The 20,855-nt window shown below is 36.3% G+C and overlaps 4 protein-coding genes across 6 annotated transcripts; 2 read left to right on the top strand and 2 right to left on the bottom strand.

Moving 5' to 3' along the window:
* The first annotated feature begins 242 nt into the window (after positions 1-242).
* LOC116146711 (ethylene-responsive transcription factor ERF071-like) lies at positions 243-1,632 on the top strand. Of its 2 annotated transcripts, none has more exons than XM_031432132.1 (2): positions 243-617; positions 720-1,632. In XM_031432132.1, exons 1-2 carry the CDS (start codon positions 446-448, stop codon positions 1,436-1,438), a joined length of 891 nt encoding a protein of 296 aa, XP_031287992.1. In that variant the 5' UTR covers positions 243-445; the 3' UTR covers positions 1,439-1,632. The 2 variants fall into 2 exon arrangements, with proteins under 2 accessions (XP_031287992.1, XP_031287991.1); XM_031432131.1 differs by having other exon boundaries at positions 247-617; positions 708-1,631.
* A 3,826-nt stretch (positions 1,633-5,458) lies between these two features.
* LOC116146704 (60S ribosomal protein L19-3) lies at positions 5,459-7,879 on the top strand. Its single transcript, XM_031432123.1, has 5 exons — positions 5,459-5,618; positions 6,283-6,405; positions 6,763-7,076; positions 7,482-7,534; positions 7,619-7,879. Exons 1-5 carry the CDS (start codon positions 5,507-5,509, stop codon positions 7,641-7,643), a joined length of 627 nt encoding a protein of 208 aa, XP_031287983.1. The 5' UTR covers positions 5,459-5,506; the 3' UTR covers positions 7,644-7,879.
* Positions 7,880-12,120: 4,241 nt separating this feature from the next.
* Positions 12,121-15,364, bottom strand: LOC116146702 (ethylene response sensor 1-like). The gene is made up of 6 exons (XM_031432120.1): positions 15,355-15,364; positions 14,143-14,927; positions 13,561-13,929; positions 13,200-13,463; positions 12,762-12,889; positions 12,121-12,600 (listed from the first exon to the last, which is right to left on the bottom strand). Exons 1-6 carry the CDS (start codon positions 15,362-15,364, stop codon positions 12,360-12,362), a joined length of 1,797 nt encoding a protein of 598 aa, XP_031287980.1. The 3' UTR covers positions 12,121-12,359.
* Positions 15,365-16,178: 814 nt separating this feature from the next.
* On the bottom strand, positions 16,179-20,063 carry LOC116146716 (ethylene response sensor 1-like). Of its 2 annotated transcripts, none has more exons than XM_031432138.1 (6): positions 19,943-20,063; positions 18,201-19,123; positions 17,619-17,987; positions 17,258-17,521; positions 16,820-16,947; positions 16,179-16,658 (listed from the first exon to the last, which is right to left on the bottom strand). In XM_031432138.1, exons 2-6 carry the CDS (start codon positions 19,101-19,103, stop codon positions 16,418-16,420), a joined length of 1,905 nt encoding a protein of 634 aa, XP_031287998.1. In that variant the 5' UTR covers positions 19,104-19,123; positions 19,943-20,063; the 3' UTR covers positions 16,179-16,417. The 2 variants fall into 2 exon arrangements, with proteins under 2 accessions (XP_031287998.1, XP_031287999.1); XM_031432139.1 differs by having other exon boundaries at positions 19,972-20,058.
* Positions 20,064-20,855: the final 792 nt, after the last annotated feature.

The raw sequence follows: 20,855 nt of genomic DNA on the forward strand, positions 1-20,855 counted from the left end.
TATATTATATAAAAAATAAAAAAATAAACTTACGTCATAAAAAACGGAAGAATTCAAATACAAATGGGAGAGGGCTAGTTAAGGAGCAGCTGGCTCCGAGTGTAGTGGATTTGAAGGTTAATTAAGTAATTGAATTAAAAATGAGATAGGGTTGCCAAGTTGGTAAGAAATACTGAAATAGTAAGATAATCTAGACTCTAGAAGACTATCAAATATTAATTTACCAGGACACGAAAATCTGAAAAAACTTCCTAAAATACTCTGTTATGCACCCCACCCACTTTTCCTCTCAATACAAAACCCCCCATCAATCTTCTCTCTCCCAATTCAAACAATTCCAAGTCCTTAAACCCTTTTGTTTGCTGTCATATACTCATATCCTCTTAATATCATCTCTCTTTTACATCTCAATTTACATAAATACTCTCTCTTCATAAACTTAAACATGTGTGGCGGTGCTATCATAGCAGACCTCATACCTCGCCGAGGTGGCAGCCGTGTCACTGCTTCAGACCTCTGGCCTAACTCACCCTTTGCTACCAAACCCAAGAACAACTTTGAGTATTTTCCTCACGCACATGACTACTCACTCAAACGACCACAGACTATCTCTTCAGGTACACACTTTTCCCTTTTTTTTTTTTTTTAGTTTATCTATCACTTTCTTTATTTATGAAGAAAGCCTTCTGAGTTTGAAATTTGAACAGAAACTGATCCAGGTAATGGGCAAGTGGAAAAGAAAGCGAAAAGGCAGAGGAAGAACTTGTACAGAGGAATAAGGCAACGGCCCTGGGGCAAATGGGCAGCTGAGATTCGTGACCCAAGAAAAGGGGTCCGAGTCTGGCTTGGTACCTTCAACACCGCTGAAGAAGCAGCCCGTGCCTACGACAGAGAAGCCCGCAAGATTCGTGGCAAGAAAGCCAAAGTCAACTTCCCAAACGAAGACGACAGCTTCACCAGCCACCAATTTCACCATAATCCAAAACCTAATCCCCTTCGTCATCAACCCCAAACTGGTGATTTTAGTAATAATTTATCTAAAACATTTGGTTTGGAGTTTGGTTATGATCTGAACCAGATTGGAGGATATGGAGTAGAGATTGCTGACCAGATTGTTTCTCCTGTTGGGGACAATTATGTCTCTGGTTCTGGTTCTGAGTTTGGCTATGATTCAACAGAGGTGCAGAACGTGAATGATGCTCAAGTTAATGTGAAAGAGGAGGAAATGCGAAAAGCTCAAGAGGAAGAGAACGAAGTGCAGAAGTTGTCAGAGGAGCTAGTTGCATACGAAAATTTCATGAAGTTCTATCAGATTCCCTATCTGGATGGCCAATCACCGATGCCCAATAGTACTGTCCAAGAAAGTGTTGTTGGTGATCTTTGGAGCTTTGATGATGAAGCCAATGCTGCCGCCACTTCGAACTCAATGCCGCTGTAACCATGCGCCGTTTTTGTTGTTTTTAATTATTTGCGTCTTGTATTGTGTATAAATTCCTTGAAATCGGTCATTAGTCTGTTGTTCTACGATTGTGTTTAGATTCATAATTTTAGCTAAGATTAGCGCTCATGTTGTTATGGAGGTTTAATTTAATGAAATTGTACTTAAATTCGGTATTTTCTTATATTTGCGTTTCACGTTTTGTTTCCCCTGCTTTAACTTGCTCTCATTAGTAATTCTCTTGATACGTCTATTGGGGTTTTAGCTTGCCTTGAATGCCTGAAACATTGTTCTTGTGCGCCACATAACCATCACGTGTAGATAATCGAATTATGAAGGCCTTAATCATAGAAAATCCTGACTTTGCAAAAGAATTAAAATAAATATTTAATACAATTATTTTCATTAATATTTATTCGAATTTTCAAATATTAAAGGGGCTAAAAAAGATTAGGAAGAATTTGGAAACCCCTGCGAGAAGGTTTAAAGTGTCAAATGCATGCCCTGCAATTTGAGAATCCAAGGCGGTAGTAGGTGCAGACAATAAAGGAAGTAGAAAGCATAATAGTTGGCAAATAGCAGAGATTTTGCTGGATTCAATAATCCCAACGGCGCCACTGGTTTTGTGATTATTTTATTTTTACCCTTGCATGTTTCATGTTTTGAAGTGGCGTTTGGTGTGCCGTGTGCGCCTATGGTTTGGGCCTCAAAGACTTGTACGTTTCTCTCTTCATGTAGTACAATTGTACTTCATTAACACTGTTGCCACCCCGCGTGTTTACCGCCAATTTTCCATCTTTCATCCCTGTACATATGATATGAGATGCACATAAATTAGGATACAAAATTGGAAGTCAACTTTGAATATGTATCTTTATTTATTATAAACGTATATATTTGTTTTAATTCTACTAATTATTGGAAATTTAATTTCAAAAAATAAAGATGTGTAAATTCAGTTAAATTAAATTACTTTTATTGATTATTGAATTTTAAATCTCTGTTTTGTTTGGACTTGTGTGAGTAAGTGTCCACTTGTTCATTGTGATGACATAATCAACGCTGTTTAAATATCTATAAGGTAGCGTTTGGTTTAGAGAATAATATATTATTGGAGAATGTTATATGAAAAGAAAGATAAATTACTCGAGAATGTTTAGAGAAATATATTTGGCGGGTATGTTATATTAATATGTTTGATTGGGAGGATAAATAAGTAGGTATGTTATATAAATTACTAAATTGCCCTCATTTTTAAATAATAATATAATATTAATTTTAGGATGCGTTTGGTTCGGGGAATGTTATATTACTAGGGAATCTTTAGAGAAATGTGTTTGATTGGTTGGAATAAATATGTGAGTATGTTATAATTAGGGGTGTTCAAAAGAAAAGGATTGGAACAAGAACCGACGGGTACCCTGGGTTTGGTTCCGGTTCCTACCCAGAACCAATCGTCAATGGGTAGGTTCCGGTTCCAAATTTTTGGAACCGAAACCAGGAACCAGGAACAGAGACTAATATAAAATAAAATTAAATATTAGGGGTTTAATAAAAACTTTTGTAGAAAAAGTAATGTGAATATATTTATATTTATATTTATATTTCATAACATTTAAAGTAAGTTGGTTTGACTTTTGGGAATCTACCTTTACAAAGTAATGGAGTTTGTAATTTTGAATTTATAATTTGCAATTTTATTTTTGTTAACAAGTGCCAGGTGGGGGGGTATTTGTAAGTTTTTAAGGGTTTTTTTTGTCATTTTAAAAACTTTTGAGGGGTCATTGTAATTTTATAGGGTACCCAGAACCAGAACCAGAACCGTTGTTACAGGTTCTGGTTCTGGGTACCTAGGAACCGAAACTGTCGGTTCCGGTTCTGATTCCAAATTTCAAGGAACCGTCGGTTCCGGTTCCTTAAAAAAGTGCAGGGTACTCGTAACCGAACACCCTTAGTTATAATAATATGTTTGGTTGGGAGGATAAATGAGTGGGTATGTTATATAAATTACTAAATTGCCCTCCTTTTTAAATAATAATATAATAATATTTTATTCTATTATTTTTTAAATTGTTTCTTTTAACCCCCTATATTTGAAATTTTACTAAAACACCCCAATCATATAAAACTTTAATTTAGAGTAAAATCACTCCTATCCACCCCAAGCCACCATTGGCAGCTAGCCACAATCGTTGGTAGCTGCCGTAATGGCGCACAACTAGCCGAATCTGGCTAGTCGTGCACCGGTAAGGCCTAATTTGGCCATGGATAAAAAATAATTAGATCTGGCTGCGAATATGGCCGTGAAATGGCGGTAAGGCCTAATTTGGCCATGGATAAAAAACAATTAGATCTGGCCGCGAATATGGCCGTGAAATGGCGGCCATTTCACGGCCACATCTTTGGCAGTGGAATGGCCACATCTGGTCATTTCCAACCATGGATCACAAATCCATGGCCGGAAACATCCTTACCAGCACACGACCGACAAGATCTCGACGGTCTTGTGCCGATATGACGACTTTCGCCAGTGGCTAGCGATAGTGGCTAGCGGCCGGCGGTGGTTTTGGGTGGTTGGGGGTATTTTGTTAACTTTTAAACTTTTTTGTGGCGGGGGTGTTTTAGCTAAATTCTCAAATATAAGGAGTCTGGGGTAATTGTTATTTGGTAGACATATGATGACAAATGTGTCCGAAATGATAAAAGATTAAGGACAAAATAGGGTCAAAATTAAGATTACCTCGGTAATCTTATATTAACACCCCTTGTGAAGGTAATCTGATTATCCTCAATATTACCAATAGTAAACACTATTTGCAATTAAAGATTACGTAATATTTTATTACTTGACAACCAAACGAGGGAATCTTGAAAATTAAACAAAGATTACAAGATTAATCTTATATCACCCCGAACCAAACACAACCTTAGTATTATTTTTTGAATCATTTCTTTTAACCCCCTATATTTGAAATTTTGCTAAAACACCACAGCCATATAAAACTTTAATTTGTAGCAAAATCACTCCCATCCACCCTAAGCCACTTCTCGCAGCTAGTCACCACCGCCAGTATCCATCGTAATGGCGCACAACCAGGCAGATCTGGCTAATTATGCGTCGATCAGACCTTTCTCGATCAGATTTGGTTGTGAAATAGCCAGATTAGGCCATTTTGATCCATGGTAGGAAACATCCTTATTGGCACACAACCAGCAATATCCCACCAGTTTGTGCTGATATGACGACTTTCGCCAACGGGTGGCCGTGGTGGTTGCCAACGAGCGATAGTCTTGGGTGACTTAGGGTATTTTGTTAACCTTTAATTTTTTTTTTTTTTTGTGGCTGGAATGTTTTAGGTAAATTCTCAAATATAGAGGGTTTGAGCTAATGGTTATTTGGTAGACATATGAAGACAAATGTGTCCAAAATGATAAAATATTAAGGGCAAAATAGGGTCAAAATTAAGATTAGCCTGATAATCTTATAATAACACCCCATTGGGAATGTAATTTGATTACTCCCAATACTACCAACAGTAAATACTATTTATAATAAAAGATTCCGTAATATTTTATTACTTGACAATCAAACAAAGGAATCTTAAAAATTGAACAACCATTACAGGATTAATCCTATTTCACCCTAAACCAAAAGCAACCTAAAAATAAAATAGCGTCTCTTTCGTCATCAGGACACCAACCAAATTTCTAAAGAAACCCAAGGGTGAAGGGTGTGTTCCAATCTTTGACCAAATCCCATTTGTAAGGCCCATGGATGTGTTAGTATTCATTTGGAGTAGTACTAAATGCACTAAACCCATTTTTAACGGAGCGGGCTTTGTTAGAAGCAATCTGGAGTGTGTTTGCTATTAAACATTGGGTTGGTGTCGGGATGCATGTTTAAGGCCCATTAATGTCATAAAACTCAAACCCGAACCGGCCCAGAGAAGAAAGAAAGGCATATGGATTATGGAAACCCTAGCGCTAACCCTTGGTATATATAACCTCAATCTCGACTTTTCTTATCTTCTCTGATTTAGCAGCTGCGAAGAGAGACGCACAACAAAGATGGTTTCGCTCAAGCTTCAAAAACGTCTGGCAGCCAGCGTCCTCAAGTGCGGCAGAGGGAAGGTCTGGCTCGATCCAAATGAAGTCAATGAAATCTCCATGGCCAACTCTCGTACGTCTTCCTTCTTATTTTTTTTTGTCCCATTTTTTTGTCGTACCATTTTCTCTCTCTCTAATTTCTTTTGTACGTCTCAAGTTCTTTGATCAAACGAATTGAAAGGTCAGAGTTTTGTCTGAACAAGCGGGTTAGCGTCTTCTGAAGATGTTTAGTTTGAGGCGTTATTTTTACCTGTTAAGCTTATTAAAGTCGTGTGCTTATGCACACGATTTTTCCTGTCTTAAGTTTGTTCATGCGACTTTCTTATAATAGTTTGTAAGTAGATAGGCTTGTTTTTATTGCTCTGTTATCGTGGATGGATGATAATTCACTTCTTTACTGTTTGTTATATTTTCAATAGTTCTAGTTTCGAAATAAAAGAAAATCAAGTTATTAATTCCCTTTTCAGTCATAATCTCATCAATTCTGAGAAATGATTAGTTTTACTAGGGTTTTGTTTGCTGAAGGTTAACTTTTAAGTTTAATCAAATTGTTTTAGTTTTTTCTATGTTTTAGTAAGTAGGTTGAATGGAATTGTAGTTGTGTTATTATGTTTGGGAATTCTGCGACATTTCTGAGGAATTTTTTACTAGTTGACATGGTAGGATTGTGGGCTTTTGTAGCATTATTTTCTACTTTTATTGCGTCTTTGATGGGGTTTATATGGATCAAATTGCAGGCCAGAACATCAGGAAGCTGGTCAAGGATGGTTTCATCATCAGAAAGCCAACCAAGATTCACTCTCGTTCTCGTGCAAGACGCATGAAGGAAGCTAAGAGGAAGGGCCGCCACTCTGGATATGGTATCTTTCTGTCATTCATAAGATATGGAACTTGTAGGAATTTGGTTTTAAGAAAGCTTAATGTTGGACTAATCACGTATGATTATATACCTTATATGTTATTGGTATTGTGGATAGATTGTTCAAATTATCATTGGTGTTGTTCATCCAACTTGATTATGTTGACCAAGTTACTACATCTTTGGTCAATCAAGTAGTAAGTAGTTGAGTTATGTTTTCTTATTTTTAGTTTAAAATTATTATAGATAAAGTATCCAATTGGTGCACATAGATAGGAAATTGGTTTCATTTTTTTGTTTTTTTAACTTCCAAGAAATCGGCATGGAATAATTAATAGTGCTGTATTCTGATTTTTAGGTAAGCGTAAGGGTACAAGAGAAGCTAGGCTGCCAACTAAAATACTGTGGATGAGGAGGATGCGTGTTCTCAGGCGCTTGCTCCGCAAGTACCGGGAAGCAAAGAAGATTGACAAACACATGTATCATGACATGTACATGAAGGTGAAGGGTAATGTCTTCAAGAATAAGAGAGTTTTGATGGAGAGTATCCATAAGACTAAGGCTGAGAAGGCAAGAGAAAAGACTTTGTCTGACCAGTTTGAGGCTAAAAGGGCAAAGAATAAGGCAAGCAGGGAAAGAAAATTTGCCAGGAGGGAGGAACGACTAGCCCAGGTCAGAATTTTAACCGCATTTGATTTCTTTGGGATGAAACATGATAGCAATAAAGTAATTATATGATTACTTATTTTATGAAACCTTTCAGAAATGCGATTATGCCGTGCTTACCTCATTTTTGATAGTATCATTTTGTTTATGAATTACATGTTCTTGCAATGTATAAAAATCTTTTTTCTGCCACGATGTTTGTGAGTGTGGTATTGTAGTTTATTTTCTTTTTAAATAACTTTTGTTGTCCTAATGCCACATTGCCCTGTAACATTTTAGCGATATGCTTGTCTGGATTTTTTTTCTCAGCTCAAGCAAAATCGTATTGACTTGTTGACTATTTAGATCAATCTGCAAAAGTTGGTAGTTTCATAATTAATATGATTGTGATAATTTTTTCTCTGGAAACAGGGACCTGGAGGAGGAGATAAGCCAACAACAGCACCACCTGCTGCTTCTACTGAGTGAGTATATAGATGATGATGAGTATGCAATACTGTAATTAAATTAAGTTTTATCCCATGTGCTAATTTTTCCTCTTTTTGCAGAGTATCAAAAAAGTCTAAGAAGTAAGACTGCTAACAAAGCATTGAAGGATAAATCTATAGATAGCATGTGTACTCAGTTACTGTGGCAGAGTAGTTTTGTTGAAGCTATGTTTTTTTTGGTTTCTTTTGAACCTTGTTACTTAAATATGGTAGTTGAAAGCAGATTTCTTGGTATTTGCTTAATTTGTACGTTATGTTTCTTGACCGGTTTTATTAATTTTTCTTGGCTTATTATATCAGTTATGATGTTTATGTGGTGAATTTCAAATGTCAGTTGATAGTTTTACAAAATCTTTCTAGGTTGGGTGTTTACGCTGAACGGACTCTTACTTGTTCTTGTTAACTCATATATTGAAGTTTGGATAGTAATGGTTTCGTTTTTTGATTCCCCATTTTCACTGAATCTTTGTGCTACATCTTAAACGATACAAATCGTTAAGTGGAAAAATGATGTTTATTATTCAAGGTTTTTAATATCCATTTTCTAAAATGAATCCAATACTAAGGAGTTAGGTTGTGTATAGGTAAGGGGCATATAAGATGCTAGGGTAATCTTTATTTATTTTTCAAGTGCTTGGTTTGTAAATAATAAAATATTATAGATATTTTTTATGTAAGTAGTGTTGTGTTGATGTAGTGGGTAAATTAAAAGATTTTTTATACCTATTGTGTTTTTAAATAAATATTATTTCGAAAACAATTACCTTTAAGTGTGTCAAATAACAATTAGTCCAATCCTTTTAGGGGTGTTTGGTTTAGGAATGTTAGATTACTGAGAATATTTGATTATTGAAAAGATAGATTACCTTGCAAGATTACTGGGAATTTTTGAAAAAATGTGTTTAGTTAGTTGGTGGGTATATTATATTAATATGTTTGGTTCGTTGGTGGATATGTTATATTAATATGTTTGGTTATGGAGAATAAATTAGTGGGTATGTTATTTAAATTACTAAATTGTTTCTTTTTTAAATATTAATATAATATGATTTTTATTATTAATTTTTGAATAATTTCTTTTAACCTCCAATATTTCAGATTTAGCTAAAACACCTTGCTTATATAAAACTTTAATTTATGACGAAATCACCCACACCTCCTGCCGTCATCGTAAACCACCGTCGGAAGTCTCGAAAAGTCCCCCCGTGAGTAGCTCACCGTGACCAAAAGGCTTCGCAATGGCTGTTTCCGGTCATGTTGATGGCCGAAAATGGCCATATCAAGCCATGGACCTAGTCGCTAGCGGCTAGATCGATTCCGGCCAGAATAGATATGGCTGCTAACGACCAGATCTCGTGTAGATCTGGCTTGATATGACTGTTTTTTGCCATTAATATGGCTGGAAACGGCCATATCGAAGCCTCCCAGAGCTTCCCACAGAATCTTGTTCTTTTTCAGGGACTCTGGTGAATTTCCGGCGGCGGTCCGTGGTGGTTCACCCGCTGTTGGCAGTGGTGGCTGGGTGGCAGGGTGGTCTGTAAATTATTTTAAAGATAAGGGCATTATTGTCCAAAATTTTAAGTAAACAAGGGTAAAATTGAAATAGGATATTAATGTAAATTTGTTTTAAAGTAGGGGTATTATTGTCCAAAATTTTTATTAATAAGGGATAAAATTGTAACAAAAAATGATAACTCTAGGAATCTCAGAATACCTAAAAAAATAGGGGTAATCAGATTACCTCCGATATTACCAATAGTAACCACTATTGGTATTTGAAGATTACCGGCATCTTATATTATTTGACCAAAAATGTTATATCCACCGAAAAGTTGCATCGAAAAATTGCACCGAAACACGTGGAAGCCGCCACAATGGACCGATTGAAAACAGACATAAATGGACGCCCGTCCATCCATATGGACTGGCCGTCCCTAAATGATGGACGCTCGTCCAAATTAGCTGGACGACCGTCCCCAGTTTGTAAAATTTTTTTATTATTAAAATATGAAACCCACACACCCTAGGAAGCTGTGACCTATGACATTGTTCTGATGTTTATAATATATAAAAGCTCCATTGGTTAGTTTCAACAACTCATGATAAATCAAAAGATCCTTGCCCTTCACTAATTGCATATAGCAGTTTCTTCTAAAACACCCAAAACAGAACACTTCTATTTGTCAATCACACAAACCAGTCCCACCAAATTGACTGGATTTCTCTTTATCAAATCAACTCCATTCAACACAAATGTAAATCCAACATAAAAAAAATAAAAAAATAAAAAATTGAAAAACGGAAGTATCTAATTACCGCGGCTGATTTGTTTTTTTGAGATGAAGAAGACGATGAACTAGAGCGCGCAGATGGGATGAAGAACCCGATGAACCAGAGCGCAGATGGAAGAAAGAAGAAGAAGACCGCTGCCCTTTTTTTTTCAAACGCTTTCCCAAAAAGTTTTAAATAAACCTAAAACTTTTTTAATTCTAATTTTTGATTTTAAAAGTTTTAAATAAACCTAAAACTTTTTTAATTCTTTTTTTTATTTTAATTAGAGGTGGGACGGCAGTCCATACTTAAGGGACGGCCGTCCCTAAGGAATGGGACGAGCATCCAAATATTTTTTTTTTAAAATTTTTAAACAAAATTATGGATGAGCGTCCAAATTTTTTTTTTTTAATTTTTAAACAAAATTATGGACGGGCGTCCATTCTATACGGACGCTCGTCCACACATTAGGGACGCCGGTCCACAATTTGTGGACGAGCGTCCCAGATTTTTTTTAAATTTTTATATTTTATAAAATCGTCCAAAATTAAAGGACGGGCGTCCATTAACATATGAACGCCCGTCCAATGTTCATGGACGACCGTTCATGACCTGTGAACGGCTGTCCCTAATTTTTTTAATATTTTTTATTTTTATTTAGCAATGGACGAGTGTCCTCTAAATCAAGACGTCCGTCCGTAGTAAATGGACCCCTGTCCATATAATATGGACTGGGGTCCATATGAGTGAACGGCCGTCTATATTTTATGGACGGCCGTTCATTAGATAAAATTTAATAACGCCAAAACACGTTGGATGGTTGAGTCAGCACACACGTCAGCCGGTACAAAATTTCGGTGTAAAAACACCGGTGTCTGTAGCATTGCTGATTACTTGACAACTAAACATGGTAATCAGGTAATATAAGATGACATAACGCTAGTAATCCCACATAACCTCCAACCAAACGCCCCCTTTATATTTGAGAAATTAGTTAAAACACCACAGTCATAAAAAATTTAAAAGTTAACAAAATACTCCTAGTCATCCAAGACCACCGTTGGCCACTACCACCAGTTATCATAACGGCATAAGATCAGCAGGATCTGACCTTTTGTGTGTCGAATCCATGGTTGGAAATGGCTTTGTCAGTGCACGGTTGGTCATATATAATCAATTGTGCGCCATTCCGTCGACTGTCATGGTGGTAAATAGTGTTTACTGGTAAATATTATTTACAATAGATATTTTTTATTGTAAATAGTGTTTACTGTTGTTAATGTAGTGGGTAAATTAAAAGATTATCGGATAATTTGATTTTTATACCTATTTTATTTTTAATTAAATATTATTTCAAACACAATTACCTTCAATTGTCTGTTAAATAACAATTAGTCCGATCCCTTTACATTTGAGAAATTAGTTAAAACACCACAGTCATAAAAAGTTTAAAAGCTAACAAAATACTTCCAGTCATCCAAGACCACCGTTGGCCACTACCACCAGTTATCGTAACGGCGTAAGATCAGCAAGATCTGGCCTTTTTTGCGTCGGATCCATGGTCGAAAATGGCTTTGTCAGCGCACGGTTGGTCATATATAGTCAGTCGTGCGTCATTTCATCCACTGTGGACGGTAGTGTTAGCTGCCAGTTACAAATTAAAGTTTTATATTGTTGAAGTGTTTTAACAAAATTTCAAACGTAAGAGATTAAAAAAATTATTAAACAAATAATAATATTATAATATTATTAAAAAAGAACCAACTTAATAATCTATATAACATGTCTATGCATTTATCCTCTCAACCAAACATATTACTCATCAATTTATTCGAACCAACTAAATACATTTTTTAAACATTCATAATATTCTTCAAACTTATCTATCTTTTCATTAATATAATATCTCTTATAATCTCTTATAATAAAGCATTATATCATATGGCTTGAAGCATTGAATTTTTCCCTAAATTATTATACTGATGATATTACCTTTTTTCGCCCTTTTTTGAGTTACTTTGGCAACAGTATCAGAAATTATACATGTCGGGGTCTTTGCTTTGCTTCACGGTCACGGGTCGGTACATGGGTTGGTTTTATTTTAATTTTTATTTATCGGTTTTTTCCTTCAAAACGTGGCTCATTCCTGCTTTACTAAAATTGAAATTGGTGACGGCGTCCACTCTGGTGTTTGGTGATCATGTTCAGTGGTGAATTGGTGATCAAGTGACTTTCATCAAAAATACTGAACATGGCTTTAGTTAAAGATTTTATCAATTTGCAACTTATAATAAACCTTAACCCAGAACAAATGGCAGCATATCATCATTTAACATTTATCATTTATGACTATACTAGTAAATGGAATGCGATTATCATTTATAGCTATAGTAGTAATTGGAATCCGATTCTTGGTTGCACGGTTAATATTGGATTCATACTTCTCTGACACAGCTTATAGTAGTATATGAAGAAAAATCATTTCTTGAATAAGCGGGTCCCTGAATGCTGCAGCTGCTGTCACTGCCACCTACAGGCTTCTTTGGTATCGTGTTTTGGACAAAGCCACCACATCAGTATCTCGAAATACCGGTTTTTGCCTAGTGAGATCTGCACTTCCATGATTTACTCGACCTTTGGGTACAATTTGGTGTGTGGATAAATCAAACGGCTTGGTGCATATCCCAAGTTTGACAACAAATGTTGCTGTGCTACCTTTGTTGAGACCCTCACTCTCAATCCAAATGTGCCCTCCCATGAGATTAACAAACCTGATTCAATTATTTGCAACGTAAGTTAGGAAATATTTACGAATATGAGGCAAGCATGACTTTGCTTGGTATTTACTCTTTTTGTGAGTAAATAGTTAGACAACTTCTTCTACACTATGGTTCTCCTTGCAGTGTATTGAAATGCATAGCTTCCGGTATACCTTCTGCAAATGGCAAGTCCGAGTCCTGCTCCACCTGTACTTCTGTTGGAACCACTTCGAGATTGAACAAATCTGGTAAAGACAAATGGAATATCTTGTGGCGGAATACCACAGCCAGAATCAGTAACCTGCAGTTCATTATCAGAGATAACAGGGTCAACAAAAAACAACTGACATGCAATAGTGAGAAATCCCAAACAATCTCTACAAAGCGGGAACGAAGAGAGACTAGCCAAATGAATCACACGGTCACACCCACAAGCCCATACTTTATATGAGCACCTCAACTTACCCATATGACTTCGAAAGCTCTCAAATTTTAAACAGCAAATCTTAGGAAGAGTACCTTGAACTTTATAAGGTACAACCCGGAGAGAGCAAAAGACAGGAAACTCAAATGAAACAAGCTTAGTGAAGTTAAATGCAGTAGTCAACTACCTGTACTTGTAGGTAGAAGTGGCCATTGCTTGACACAGGGTAAAATTCAGGTCGCCAGTCTCTTGAAGAATCTGGTTTTGCAACAGACACTTTAATCGAAACACAACCCTCCTTTGTAAACTTTACAGCGTTACCCACAATGTTCAAAATAGTTTGCATGAGCCGTTTCTTGTCACCAATCGAATACGTTGGTAAATCCGGTGCCATAATCATATTCATGGATAACTTCTTTACAGATGCAATAGGTTTTATCAAATTAATGACCTACAATTACATACATAAAATAAATGATGTAATTAAGATGCCTATGAGAACTGTAAAGGAGCAAGCTTATTTTTAGTGCCGAATTAGTAGTAATTACCTCTCTGAAAACTCCATGAAGATTAAATGGTCCAATTTCTAATTCTAGACTACCATCTTCAAGTCGGGAAAGATCCAAAACATCATCAACAAGTGTTGTCAAGAGGTTACTACTCTTTAGAACTGTCTCTATCATAGCCCTTTGATCAGGAGTTAGTTCCGTTTCTAAGAGAAGTGAAGACAATGCAATAACTGCATGCATCAATGTCCTCATTTCATGGTTCATTACAGCACGGAAATCATTTCGAGCATGGATTGCCTTCTCTGCCTCTTGACGAGCCAAATCTAAAGCATCATTCTTCTGCTTGAGCTGATCACGGGCCCGCATAGATTCTTCCAGTATAGCAGCATGTGAAAGAGCAACAGCAACCTCATAAAGATTAAAGAATTATAATTAGTCATTGAAGAAGATGTTCTATTAGTATTTCTTCAACTTTTTCATTATAGAAGGGAGTAGCAGGCAATAAATGTAAGGAAGAAAAATTGAACAAGAATAGGAAACAACATGCAAAATGAGAGAATTTATAGAGTGGACGATTATTATTAATGGAGCATATCTAGATATTATCATTGAGATATATACCTGATCTGCAACTACTTCCACAAGTTCCAACTCATGGTCTCTCCATTTTCTACCACTGTCAGTAGGGAGGATCAGAACCATGACTGCATAGCTTTTTGCAGAGAAGTCAAGCCAATCACTGATTTGAAAATTTGAGTGATGTAAAAGAGGTACCCGGACAGCAACACTCTCAGACGGCCCGTGTCTTCCGACAAGAGGTCTGGTCCTTGCCAGTGGGCAGTTATAGGGTAAACGCATTGCTCGAGCAGTACCAAAGACTTCATTGATTATAGGAAGGTTTATTGGCACAGAAGACACTTGCATTTGGTGGTTTAGAGTATGAGAAAGTTCTAAAGTGATACTAGTTCGAGAAGGCATCCACAATGCACATTCCTCCAAGCCTAAGGTCCTACCTAACTCAACAAGAGTGGTTCTTAAAATTGTATCTCTATCGAGTGTGCTTCTAATTTCATGAGTCAACATTCTAACATGTCTTCCAGTTTCTTCTTGAGTAAGGATAAGGCCCATCTCCCGGTCAAGCTCTTCGGCCCTGTTCTTCAGGAATAGTTCTCGAGTTTTGACACTCAATAGATCAGGAATAATGTAAACAAGTAGCAAAGCAGTTAGACATGACACAAGAGCACAAGAAATCTTTGCAACAGCCATCACCACAGCAACGGCCTTGGAGTGCAGAGAGAATGTCCACAAGTTTATGAAGTGGGTTGCTCCACAGAGAATAATAAAAGCACCAAACTGCATTAGCACCCATCTGTATGGGAAAAATGCTGACTTCTGCGAAAATACTCCTAGTCATCCAAGACCACCGTTGGCCACTACCACCAGTTATCATAACGGCATAAGATCAGCAGGATCTGACCTTTTGTGTGTCGAATCCATGGTTGGAAATGGCTTTGTCAGTGCACGGTTGGTCATATATAATCAATTGTGCGCCATTCCGTCGACTGTCATGGTGGTAAATAGTGTTTACTGGTAAATATTATTTACAATAGATATTTTTTATTGTAAATAGTGTTTACTGTTGTTAATGTAGTGGGTAAATTAAAAGATTATCGGATAATTTGATTTTTATACCTATTTTATTTTTAATTAAATATTATTTCAAACACAATTACCTTCAATTGTCTGTTAAATAACAATTAGTCCGATCCCTTTACATTTGAGAAATTAGTTAAAACACCACAGTCATAAAAAGTTTAAAAGCTAACAAAATACTTCCAGTCATCCAAGACCACCGTTGGCCACTACCACCAGTTATCGTAACGGCGTAAGATCAGCAAGATCTGGCCTTTTTTGCGTCGGATCCATGGTCGAAAATGGCTTTGTCAGCGCACGGTTGGTCATATATAGTCAGTCGTGCGTCATTTCATCCACTGTGGACGGTAGTGTTAGCTGCCAGTTACAAATTAAAGTTTTATATTGTTGAAGTGTTTTAACAAAATTTCAAACGTAAGAGATTAAAAAAATTATTAAACAAATAATAATATTATAATATTATTAAAAAAGAACCAACTTAATAATCTATATAACATGTCTATGCATTTATCCTCTCAACCAAACATATTACTCATCAATTTATTCGAACCAACTAAATACATTTTTTAAACATTCATAATATTCTTCAAACTTATCTATCTTTTCATTAATATAATATCTCTTATAATCTCTTATAATAAAGCATTATATCATATGGCTTGAAGCATTGAATTTTTCCCTTAATTATTATACTGATGATATTACCTTTTTTCGCCCTTTTTTGAGTTACTTTGGCAACAGTATCAGAAATTATACATGTCGGGGTCTTTGCTTTGCTTCACGGTCACGGGTCGGTACATGGGTTGGTTTTATTTTAATTTTTATTTATCGGTTTTTTCCTTCAAAACGTGGCTCATTCCTGCTTTACTAAAATTGAAATTGGTGACGGCGTCCACTCTGGTGTTTGGTGATCATGTTCAGTGGTGAATTGGTGATCAAGTGACTTTCATCAAAAATACTGAACATGGCTTTAGTTAAAGATTTTATCAATTTGCAACTTATAATAAACCTTAACCCAGAACAAATGGCAGCATATCATCATTTAACATTTATCATTTATGACTATACTAGTAAATGGAATGCGATTATCATTTATAGCTATAGTAGTAATTGGAATCCGATTCTTGGTTGCACGGTTAATATTGGATTCATACTTCTCTGACACAGCTTATAGTAGTATATGAAGAAAAATCATTTCTTGAATAAGCGGGTCCCTGAATGCTGCAGCTGCTGTCACTGCCACCTACAGGCTTCTTTGGTATCGTGTTTTGGACAAAGCCACCACATCAGTATCTCGAAATACCGGTTTTTGCCTAGTGAGATCTGCACTTCCATGATTTACTCGACCTTTGGGTACAATTTGGTGTGTGGATAAATCAAACGGCTTGGTGCATATCCCAAGTTTGACAACAAATGTTGCTGTGCTACCTTTGTTGAGACCCTCACTCTCAATCCAAATGTGCCCTCCCATGAGATTAACAAACCTGATTCAATTATTTGCAACGTAAGTTAGGAAATATTTACGAATATGAGGCAAGCATGACTTTGCTTGGTATTTACTCTTTTTGTGAGTAAATAGTTAGACAACTTCTTCTACACTATGGTTCTCCTTGCAGTGTATTGAAATGCATAGCTTCCGGTATACCTTCTGCAAATGGCAAGTCCGAGTCCTGCTCCACCTGTACTTCTGTTGGAACCACTTCGAGATTGAACAAATCTGGTAAAGACAAATGGAATATCTTGTGGCGGAATACCACAGCCAGAATCAGTAACCTGCAGTTCATTATCAGAGATAACAGGGTCAACAAAAAACAACTGACATGCAATAGTGAGAAATCCCAAACAATCTCTACAAAGCGGGAACGAAGAGAGACTAGCCAAATGAATCACACGGTCACACCCACAAGCCCATACTTTATATGAGCACCTCAACTTACCCATATGACTTCGAAAGCTCTCAAATTTTAAACAGCAAATCTTAGGAAGAGTACCTTGAACTTTATAAGGTACAACCCGGAGAGAGCAAAAGACAGGAAACTCAAATGAAACAAGCTTAGTGAAGTTAAATGCAGTAGTCAACTACCTGTACTTGTAGGTAGAAGTGGCCATTGCTTGACACAGGGTAAAATTCAGGTCGCCAGTCTCTTGAAGAATCTGGTTTTGCAACAGACACTTTAATCGAAACACAACCCTCCTTTGTAAACTTTACAGCGTTACCCACAATGTTCAAAATAGTTTGCATGAGCCGTTTCTTGTCACCAATCGAATACGTTGGTAAATCCGGTGCCATAATCATATTCATGGATAACTTCTTTACAGATGCAATAGGTTTTATCAAATTAATGACCTACAATTACATACATAAAATAAATGATGTAATTAAGATGCCTATGAGAACTGTAAAGGAGCAAGCTTATTTTTAGTGCCGAATTAGTAGTAATTACCTCTCTGAAAACTCCATGAAGATTAAATGGTCCAATTTCTAATTCTAGACTACCATCTTCAAGTCGGGAAAGATCCAAAACATCATCAACAAGTGTTGTCAAGAGGTTACTACTCTTTAGAACTGTCTCTATCATAGCCCTTTGATCAGGAGTTAGTTCCGTTTCTAAGAGAAGTGAAGACAATGCAATAACTGCATGCATCAATGTCCTCATTTCATGGTTCATTACAGCACGGAAATCATTTCGAGCATGGATTGCCTTCTCTGCCTCTTGACGAGCCAAATCTAAAGCATCATTCTTCTGCTTGAGCTGATCACGGGCCCGCATAGATTCTTCCAGTATAGCAGCATGTGAAAGAGCAACAGCAACCTCATAAAGATTAAAGAATTATAATTAGTCATTGAAGAAGATGTTCTATTAGTATTTCTTCAACTTTTTCATTATAGAAGGGAGTAGCAGGCAATAAATGTAAGGAAGAAAAATTGAACAAGAATAGGAAACAACATGCAAAATGAGAGAATTTATAGAGTGGACGATTATTATTAATGGAGCATATCTAGATATTATCATTGAGATATATACCTGATCTGCAACTACTTCCACAAGTTCCAACTCATGGTCTCTCCATTTTCTACCACTGTCAGTAGGGAGGATCAGAACCATGACTGCATAGCTTTTTGCAGAGAAGTCAAGCCAATCACTGATTTGAAAATTTGAGTGATGTAAAAGAGGTACCCGGACAGCAACACTCTCAGACGGCCCGTGTCTTCCGACAAGAGGTCTGGTCCTTGCCAGTGGGCAGTTATAGGGTAAACGCATTGCTCGAGCAGTACCAAAGACTTCATTGATTATAGGAAGGTTTATTGGCACAGAAGACACTTGCATTTGGTGGTTTAGAGTATGAGAAAGTTCTAAAGTGATACTAGTTCGAGAAGGCATCCACAATGCACATTCCTCCAAGCCTAAGGTCCTACCTAACTCAACAAGAGTGGTTCTTAAAATTGTATCTCTATCGAGTGTGCTTCTAATTTCATGAGTCAACATTCTAACATGTCTTCCAGTTTCTTCTTGAGTAAGGATAAGGCCCATCTCCCGGTCAAGCTCTTCGGCCCTGTTCTTCAGGAATAGTTCTCGAGTTTTGACACTCAATAGATCAGGAATAATGTAAACAAGTAGCAAAGCAGTTAGACATGACACAAGAGCACAAGAAATCTTTGCAACAGCCATCACCACAGCAACGGCCTTGGAGTGCAGAGAGAATGTCCACAAGTTTATGAAGTGGGTTGCTCCACAGAGAATAATAAAAGCACCAAACTGCATTAGCACCCATCTGTATGGGAAAAATGCTGACTTCTGCACGAAATATATAAGCTCCAGGGGAATGGAGAAATATGCAAGGGCAATCAATACATCTGAGATATACTGATATTTCACCAGGAGTTCATCCTGGGGCCATTGAGTATCAATGCAATCACAAGACTCCATTGAACAATTGCCTTATGGATCTGAGAATTAAAAAGAAAAAAAGAAGGCTATAATGACATAATGATAACAGTATATATCACTACAAAATATACTATACAGCAGGCTAATGCTAGATCCGAAGATCAACATGTATCAATGCCATAAAACACAAGAGATGACATTTTACAAGCATATACACCAGTATACAAAGCAAAAATATCACATTATGTATCACCTTCCCCTCATTAAATACACACAAATCAAATTATGCACATATTCTCCCAACAATGTTCTGCATCAATGTCAGTATCTTTCAAAAACTGGGTCTTAAGCTGTTCACCAAAATCATAGTTTTACCTTCTTCATAATGTCTAGGTTTCTCTTAATTCTTAAAAATCACGCGAGAAAATATCCCGATATATGCTTTAGATTACAAAGAAAAGATCAGACAAGATCTGTCCTTGATCCTCAAACTTGCTTCTTAAGCAAAAATTTAACTTGAAACTATTTTTCATCAAAATACAAACCGTGCCTAAGAAGCTACCAAAACCTTGTAAAGCGAATTCACAAAATTTTCCTACCATCATTAACTAACCAGACACACGCTCTACACTAATTTTACAGTTTACCCCCAGACCTCCAAGATCAATCATATATTATGCGTAAAAGCTTCTCTGCAGTGGTGCTTATCCACATAATCACAGCATGTTTAAAGCGAAATTAGCAGACTATTATTTTTAAAATCTGGTTAACCTTTAAAACTCAAAATAAACGAAATTTATAAATAGTGCTAATGAATTTCAGAAAATGTTATTACCAAGGTGATTAAAAAGAGTAAAGTGGACGGCCAGAAATATTACCGGGAATGAGTGAGTAATCTGAGCCTTACATTTTAAGCTCTCACCAAGAGAAGTTGTTGTTCAAGTTGACCGCAGAGAAGTACAGTAGTATTTACTATCATATGAGGAAAGTGGAGGGAGACAAGCATGAAGAAGAAGAAGAAGAAGAAGAAGAAAAGTTTTAGAAATAAAACTTATAAGAGAAATTGCATTGCACGTGCGAGGATTGAAAATGCAATAGATTTTAAAAAAATATTCTGACACACGTGTGTTTAATTCAAATTGGACACAAATTCATTGAACTTAGAATAGCAAGTAGGGTCCAATTCTTTCAACAAATAAGGAGAAATCCATTCGGGATTTAGATAAAAAATGTCTCCATCTGGCATTATAAAACCTAAGAAAACTTGTTCAGGATGGTGATGATTACGACTGGTTAATGCTCGATTCAATGCACTACCTGCTTATATAATTCATTTGAATACTTTATAACTTTTTACTTAAAAATATTTGAACAATACTACAGTAACCAAAGAATGTATACTGAATTTATATATCGAATGATGTTGTGTAATCCTGATCGTCTATTAATATTAATTCATAACTAATAGATAGTTAAGATGACACTACGGTATACGAATTCGGTACGTATTCTTTGATAATGTATTATTTTCCAAAATATTTTTATACTCTTCAAAGTCTAAACATGATTTCCCACCCATGAAAAACGTGATGAAAGAAGGGTTAAATCACAAGCACACAGATAATATCAGGATCACGAGGAGGGAAAAAGGTTGTTTTGGGCATGTTATGCTGATATCCTATTCTCACCACATGATTTTGAATCAAGTGTTAAGGATGAAAAATATTACATAGAATTATTTTCCTTTGTCACAAAACCACACTAGTAAAAAGTGACCACACAATGTTCAAT

The sequence above is a fragment of the Pistacia vera genome, unplaced genomic scaffold, assembly GCF_008641045.1.
Source record: "Pistacia vera cultivar Batoury unplaced genomic scaffold, PisVer_v2 Contig482, whole genome shotgun sequence".
NCBI classification, from domain to species: Eukaryota; Viridiplantae; Streptophyta; class Magnoliopsida; order Sapindales; family Anacardiaceae; genus Pistacia; species Pistacia vera.

Coding starts and splice junctions, on each gene's coding strand:
- LOC116146704 (XM_031432123.1), top strand. CDS start 5,507: ATGGTTTCGCTCAAGCTTCAAAAACGTCTGGCAGCCAGCGTCCTCAAG. Junction 6,406..6,762: donor GGGCCGCCACTCTGGATATG/GTATCTTTCTGT, acceptor TCTGATTTTTAG/GTAAGCGTAAGGGTACAAGA. Junction 7,077..7,481: donor GGGAGGAACGACTAGCCCAG/GTCAGAATTTTA, acceptor CTCTGGAAACAG/GGACCTGGAGGAGGAGATAA.
- LOC116146702 (XM_031432120.1), bottom strand. Junction 13,930..14,142: donor TGGAAGTAGTTGCAGATCAG/GTATATATCTCA, acceptor AATCTTTATGAG/GTTGCTGTTGCTCTTTCACA. Junction 12,890..13,199: donor ACTTCTACCTACAAGTACAG/GTAGTTGACTAC, acceptor AATGAACTGCAG/GTTACTGATTCTGGCTGTGG.
- LOC116146711 (XM_031432131.1), top strand. CDS start 446: ATGTGTGGCGGTGCTATCATAGCAGACCTCATACCTCGCCGAGGTGGC. Junction 618..707: donor ACCACAGACTATCTCTTCAG/GTACACACTTTT, acceptor AAATTTGAACAG/AAACTGATCCAGGTAATGGG.
- LOC116146716 (XM_031432138.1), bottom strand. CDS start 19,103: ATGGAGTCTTGTGATTGCATTGATACTCAATGGCCCCAGGATGAACTC. Junction 17,988..18,200: donor TGGAAGTAGTTGCAGATCAG/GTATATATCTCA, acceptor AATCTTTATGAG/GTTGCTGTTGCTCTTTCACA. Junction 16,948..17,257: donor ACTTCTACCTACAAGTACAG/GTAGTTGACTAC, acceptor AATGAACTGCAG/GTTACTGATTCTGGCTGTGG.